This window comes from Rattus rattus, chromosome 2 (assembly GCF_011064425.1).
Source record: "Rattus rattus isolate New Zealand chromosome 2, Rrattus_CSIRO_v1, whole genome shotgun sequence".
Taxonomy (NCBI): domain Eukaryota; kingdom Metazoa; phylum Chordata; class Mammalia; order Rodentia; family Muridae; genus Rattus; species Rattus rattus.
The window spans coordinates 104,387,628-104,394,708 of NC_046155.1; the positions used below are offsets into that span (position 1 = coordinate 104,387,628).

The 7,081-nt window shown below is 50.6% G+C and overlaps 1 protein-coding gene across 1 annotated transcript; it reads left to right on the top strand.

Annotated features, from left to right (window-relative positions):
• The first annotated feature begins 3,131 nt into the window (after positions 1–3,131).
• On the top strand, positions 3,132–7,055 carry Smpd1 (sphingomyelin phosphodiesterase 1). The gene is made up of 6 exons (XM_032893181.1): positions 3,132–3,591; positions 3,974–4,746; positions 5,254–5,425; positions 5,660–5,736; positions 6,045–6,190; positions 6,310–7,055. Exons 1-6 carry the CDS (start codon positions 3,286–3,288, stop codon positions 6,717–6,719), a joined length of 1,884 nt encoding a protein of 627 aa, XP_032749072.1. The 5' UTR covers positions 3,132–3,285; the 3' UTR covers positions 6,720–7,055.
• The last annotated feature ends 26 nt before the right edge of the window (positions 7,056–7,081 follow it).

A 7,081-nucleotide genomic window follows, 5' to 3' on the forward strand; every position in this document is an offset into this window, starting at 1 on the left:
TGGAAGAGGGGGAGGAAATAGATAGAAAAAAAATAGATAAAAAGAAAGGAAACAAAGGTGTGATAAAATATGTTATCTTCACATCTGTGGCAGTGGTTTTGATGACCTCTTCAGAACCATAAAGCTTCTCTGGAAAAAGAATTTGTGGTTAAGTTTACTGTCAGTCTCCCTTGTGTAGACGCACCACCTCCCTCCCAGGCCCTAGGAAGTATACTTCAGGGTGGTCCTCACTTCTCGAAAGGGTCGCTTTCGTCCAGCCACTAAAAGCCCCGCACAGCTCTTTCAGCATCACTGAAACATCTCCAGTGTGAGACGCGCTGTATATTCATTATGGGTTACTGAGAGTGTGGGTGTAAGGGTTAAGTCGGAAGATTTGGGGCTGGAGAGAAGGCCCAGCCATTTAGAGCATTTGTTGCTTTTGCAGAGGACCCTGGTTTGACTACAGGCACTCACACAGTGCCTAACAACCATTGGCAACTCCAGTTTCAGGAAATCTGTCATTTTCTTCTGACCTCTGGAAGTACCAGGCATTCTCATGGTGCCCATACATACAGGAAGGCAAAATACACATATACATAAAATAAATAAATCTAGGGTTTTTATTTTTAATTTGAAGATGCAAACAGTCACAGATCAGAAATGTCATGGGGGGTGGGGAGTGCCTATACTAAACGTGTACAGACTTTTTCCTTGTTAACACTACGATGTAACAACTATTATTACTACTAGGAATAAACAGACTAGAAAGGATTTAAAGTATATAGACGTGTATGGCTTACACGCATATGCAGCACTACTCCATTCTACAAAAGGGACTTAAGACTTCTTGAACTTTGGTCTCTAAGAGGATCCTGGGAAACATGGCAGGAAAATAGTACCCAACGCCTAAATTTGTTGTAAGGATTGAGTTTACTTGGAGTTCTCAAGAAAGTCCAGCACATAATCTTGGAACTTGTTTGGTAATTATCATGATTGTCTGAAATGAAGTCTACCAGGTAGGGATGGGGGATGGAGTGGGATAGGGGAGGTGCTCCCTGAAAGAAATTCTCTAAGAAAACTACTAGTGGGGATTCATAGCTTGGAATGTGGGATTTCTGTAGGAATCAAACAGATTAGGTGACTCACTGCTATTGCCTTTGTCTTAGTTTTCCCATCTGCAGAATGAGAATAGCAATAGTTTTATGTTGTTTTGTATGGAGGCAGGGTCTCATGCAGCTGAGACTGGTCTAGAACTCGTGTACATAGGAGTACAAGGTCATAGGATGACCTTGAACTCCTGTTTCTCCTGCGTCCACCTCTCCAGTGTTATGATTACAGGCATGCGCCACCCCACCAGTTCAAGAATAGCAGTATTATAGCTATCTGTGGATTGTGTGCCTGGATTAGTGCTTAGCACATTTGCAGAATTTGATAAATTGAGCTTTTTGCACTGTGGATATAATTCTTCCTTTTAATTGTTTGAGACATGGTTTCACAGCAGCCCAGAGTGGACTCGAACTTCCCAAATATGCTTTGAAGCTAAGGGTGGCCTTGAATGCCTGATCCTCCTATTTCTACCTCCCAGGCACTGGGATTTCAGGAGTATACCCAACTCTTTTTCTATTAAAAAGGAGGAAATAGCATCTTCATGTGAGCCAAAAGCCCTTCTATCCAGAGAATTCTGAATCAGGTTCTCAGTTAAAGCTATGCTAGGAGAAAGTTGATTGGCTCCTACTTGTAAAGTCAGCCAGCACTGTGGATGCTGGGGCAAGACATAGTGAGATCCTGTCTCAAAAACAAAACAAATAAAATAAAATAGGATTAAAAACACTTAAGTGACTGCTATTGGTTGGATTTAAGACCTCCGGGAGACAAGATGGAACCCGTACCTGGCGCCATTATCAGAGCAAGGACTTGTGGCTAGATAGTTCATAACCCCCCACGGGTGGGGGACAGGGAGAACCTACTACTTTTATTCTGCTAAATAGGCACAGCATTTAAATGACTTCAGTGTCTTATTTCTGTAGCTGTAGATTAGAGCACTTCTCCGCCCTCATCGGTGAAGCCCTTGAAGCAGGTGAGAGTTAACACAGACCCCTACAACTGATCAACAGAGAACAAAAGACTTCTAAGTGATCTTCACCAAATAAGGTCTATATCACACCTCTCCCTACAAGGTTAAGTGACTGAGAGAGGGATGACCGAAAGACTAAAAGAGCCAGAGGCAGCAGATGACTAAAGGAAACTGTTTTCTGGACACAATAGGGAAGTTGCATGCAGTGAAATCACCGTGATTGTGACAGCTTACACAGGATGTTCAAGCTAGACAAAATTCCAGAGGCCCACTCCCAGCTAAGGAACTATTGGCATTGGATAGCTCCTAGGAGAGAAGAGGCCGTTTTCTTTTTAAGGATATGAAGACCTCTGGCAGGCCCCACACCTAACAGTGTTGCTCTTCTGGAGGACCTGGGTCGAGCTCCCATCACCTGAGTGATGACCTCAATACATCTCTAACTCCAGTCCAGGTGGATCCTACGGCCTCTTCTGGCCTCCAGAGTGCATGGTGCACGCACATACAAAATGTCCATACACATAAATAAATGATAATGCAAAATTTTAAATTAAAAAAAAGTAACATTAACAAAACATCAAGTGCTGTAATGGTGGCAGAGCATAGGAAACCGACGAGAGGGACCTCCCTGGCAGGTCAATCCACTCAGTGCAGGGATAGGATCGCTACCCCAGCCCTCTCTCGTTAGCCTCCCGAGTTAAAAGGCCAGCTGAGCCGGGCATCTATTCTAGGAATCTGAAAGTTTGAAAAGGGGGGTGGAGGGTGCTGGGGGCGGGGGCGAGGGGCGAGGAGGCACCTGGGAGTTCCCTAAAGGGCTTCCACCAGTTCTGGCCAGAAAGCATCAGGCCGCGGCTGGCAGCCTCACACAGCAATAACTCAAGGTGGCGACGCTCGTCTCTATGGAGGGCACTTACCTACCCCAACTACCACCCAACCTCGCGGGTCCTAGGACCGCCTGCAATGACAGGCTGTGGCATTAGAGGACAGAGGAGGGAGGGCCCGCGGGTCCCCCTTTTGCTCCGCCCCCAAGGCTTTGACAGCACTCCCCTAAGGTTGCTGGGGCATAAGAGGAACAGGAAGGGGAGGAGCTGTTTTGTGGCTGGCTGCTGAGCCATCAGTCAACCGCAACGAAGGGTAATCAGGTGTCTCCAGAGCTACTGGGGCCCCGAGGGCCAGCCAGGGCCTCGGCCTGCGGGGCCTGGAGGGGCGATCTAGTCCTGTCTACGAGCTTGGCAATGCCCCACCACGGAGCGTCATCCGGCCAGGGCCATCTCAGAGCCGGCTGGGAGCAGAGACTGGAGAGGTCCTTACCGGCACCCAAATTGGGACTCCTTTGGATGGGGCTGGGCTTGGCTCTGGTCCTGGCTCTGTTTGACTCCACGGTTCTCTGGGTTCCGGCCAGAGCTTATCCTCTTCCCTCCCAAGGCCATTCTGTCAAATTCAGTGCCGTAGTGCCGCAGCTCCAGAATGCCTTTGGGTGGAGGAATCTCACCTGCCCTGCCTGCAAAGCCTTATTTACTGCTCTCAACTATGGGCTGAAGGTGAGTGCTTGAAGGGCTGTGGTGGAATGCTCCGGGCAGGGGGAGGGGCACTGATAGTCTCTGGGGCCAATATATTATTCCTGGTGGAGGGTGCTTCCTATGCCTCCATGTTACCACCACCCCACTGTGACCTTTGTAGAGTAGGGAGAGTAAAGTCAGCTGGCTAGTCATGGGCTTGAAATGAGAGCACACTCTGAGCTAGAGTAGGTAGGTAGAGGCCTGGTGCTGAGCTGCCGGGCAGTAAGTGGGAGACACTGATGTCCCTTTATCATGGTGACAGAGTTCACCCTAGCCCTGATTTAGACATGGAAGCCTGTGGAGTGGTGGCGAGGGGTCACTTGTTCTGTCTCTGACCTCTCATCATTGGTTCCTTCCTCCACAGAAGGAGCCCAATGTGGCACGAGTAGGCTCTGTGGCCATCAAGATGTGCAAGATGCTGAACATAGCGCCACTAAATGTGTGCCAGTCAGCTGTTCATCTCTTTGAGGACGATGTGGTGGACGTGTGGACACGCTCAGTTCTGAGCCCTTCAGAAGCTTGTGGCTTGCTTCTGGGCTCCTCTTGTGGGCACTGGGACATCTTTTCGACTTGGAACATCTCTTTGCCATCAGTGCCGAAGCCACCCCCAAAGCCACCAAGCCCACCAGCCCCAGGTGCCCCTGTCAGCCGTGTCCTCTTCCTTACTGACCTTCACTGGGACCATGACTACCTGGAGGGCACAGACCCTAACTGTGCAGATCCCCTCTGCTGCCGCAGGGGGTCTGGATGGCCGCCCAACTCCCGGACAGGGGCTGGGTACTGGGGAGAGTACAGCAAGTGTGACCTGCCCCTGCGAACGCTAGAGAGCCTGTTGAAAGGGCTGGGCCCCGCCGGCCCCTTTGAAATGGTGTACTGGACAGGAGACATCCCTGCCCATGATGTCTGGCAACAGTCTCGACAGGATCAGCTGAGGGCCCTGAACACCATCACAGACCTCGTGAGGAAGTTCTTGGGCCCTGTACCGGTGTACCCTGCTGTGGGCAACCATGAGAGTACTCCTGTCAATGGCTTCCCTCCCCCCTTCATAAAGGGAAACCAGTCTTCACAATGGCTTTATGAAGCCATGGCCAAGGCATGGGAACCCTGGTTACCAGCTGACGCCCTTCACACCCTCAGGTACTTACTGTCCATGGAAACCCAGGGAGAGGAAAGACGGATGAGGGAGAAAGGAGGGAACTGGGCAGACTGCTCAAGCAAGCAGCACTCTCTACTGCCTTCCCTAACATGACCCCGCCTTCCCTTTTCTTATCTCCAGCCTCTTTTCAGAGCTAACAGTACCACATCCTCACACCCCAGCTTGTGTCTTTGCCTACAGTAACTCTTTGTAAAATGAATTCTCCCTCCCTCTTTAATATCTCTCATTTTTCTCAACTCGGCCTGGCCTGTAACATCCATCCACTGAAAGGCCTTCGCTTTCTGGCTCACCTGACTCTCTGTCCTGAATTACTGGAGCCCTCAGCCCTCTGAGCCTTCTTTACTGTCAGAGGAGCCTATAATTACTGCTGTTGGTCTTCAGCTGGGATGGGAGCTCCTGGAGGTGGGAGATGACATCATGTGTAGCTCTGCCCCACATGCAGGACTAGGATTGTCCAAGTATTGATACCTCGGTTACTTTTGTTTCAGAATTGGGGGCTTCTATGCCCTCACCCCACGCCCTGGCCTCCGCCTCATCTCTCTCAATATGAATTTTTGTTCCCGTGAGAACTTTTGGCTCTTGATCAACTCCACAGATCCTGCTGGACAACTCCAGTGGCTGGTGGAGGAGCTTCAGGCTGCTGAGAATCGAGGAGACAAAGTAAGGAGATGCCTTATGAGCCCTGTGGAGAAGGTGCTGTTGGGGCTGAGGAGAAGCGGGCTGCTGTGCGGCTGAGGTCTCTGAAGAGGGGAGTGTTACTTCACTTCCTGGAACTCCAGTCTTCCCTGGGTCCATGGCCACCCTCCTATGTCCTTCATCTACTCTGTCTCCTGCCACTTTGCCCAAGGCTGCCTGGACTCCTCAACGCTCTAACTGCCCTTACTTTCCCTTCAGGTGCATATAATTGGCCACATTCCTCCAGGACATTGCCTCAAGAGCTGGAGTTGGAACTATTACAAAATTATAGCCAGGTAAAGGAATAGAGGGCTTGGGTGTGGGGACTGAAGGGTTAAAGTACCCTCAAGAGTCAGGCAGTGGTAGCACATGCCTTTAATGGCAGCACTCTTGAGTTCAAGGCCAGCCAGTCTACAAAGTGAGTTCCAGGACAGCCAGGGCTGTTAACAGAGAGAAATCCTGCCTCTGGATTTTTAAAAAAAGGAAAGGAAGGAGCAATTCCCCCAAGCATGGAGTCTCAGTCTGGTGGAGAAGCTAATTTGCAAGTTGCAGAATGACCACCCTAATTCCCCAGGTCTCCCCACCCTCACTTCTCTCTGAGCAGGTATGAAAACACTCTGGCTGGTCAGTTCTTTGGCCACACTCATGTGGATGAGTTTGAGATCTTCTATGATGAGGAAACTCTGAGCCGCCCTCTAGCCGTAGCCTTCCTGGGACCCAGTGCTACCACCTTTATCAACCTTAATCCTGGTGAGTGAGGCAGAAGGGAGCATTCCTTATCCTGAGGCTGGCGTGACTCTAAGGGATGGAAGCCAAAGCAGGTCCTCCCAGAGTTCCTTTATCCCCTTCTCCACCCTCTTTTCTCGCAGGCTACCGAGTTTACCAAATAGATGGAAACTACCCGGGAAGCTCTCATGTGGTCCTGGACCATGAGACCTACATCCTGAATCTGACCCAGGCCAACGCACCAGGGGGCACACCCAGCTGGAAGCGCCTCTACAGGGCCCGGGAAACCTATGGACTCCCAGATGCGATGCCTGCCTCCTGGCACAACCTGGTCTACCGCATGAAGGCTGATGAGCAGCTCTTCCAGACCTTCTGGTTTCTCTACCATAAGGGCCACCCACCTTCAGAGCCCTGCGGCACACCCTGCCGCCTGGCCACTCTGTGTGCCCAGCTCTCAGCACGTGCAGACAGCCCTGCTCTGTGTCGCCACTTGATGCCCAATGGGAGCCTCCCAGATGCCCATAGCTTGTGGTCACGGCCCCTGCTGTGCTAGTGTGGGAAAAGTTCACGTATTAGCAAAGGGATAGATTCCTGAGTATCGCTGATCTACCTGAGGCAAAAGCTTTCGGGGAAGGAGCCAGCCAGGCCAGGGAACAAGCCTCCTCGTGAAAGCTTGTTTGGCTAGACTGAGGGAGGTTTTGGCTGTCCTATTTATGCCCAGTATCTGGATTACCCGTGGGGCTGATGTCTTTAAGGCCACAAAGCCGAGGTCTTAGTGCTCTGGATTGTAGACAGGAGCTATTGCCCCAGCCTGTGCTATGCACCTCTGAACTCTGTACTGTTACCTGATCCTGCCAGGCTGTTAAAATAAAGAGACTCATACTTCAGATTCCATTGTCCCAATTTCTTCCTCCC

Coding starts and splice junctions, on each gene's coding strand:
- Smpd1 (XM_032893181.1), top strand. CDS start 3,286: ATGCCCCACCACGGAGCGTCATCCGGCCAGGGCCATCTCAGAGCCGGC. Junction 3,592..3,973: donor CTCTCAACTATGGGCTGAAG/GTGAGTGCTTGA, acceptor CTTCCTCCACAG/AAGGAGCCCAATGTGGCACG. Junction 5,426..5,659: donor CTGAGAATCGAGGAGACAAA/GTAAGGAGATGC, acceptor CTTTCCCTTCAG/GTGCATATAATTGGCCACAT.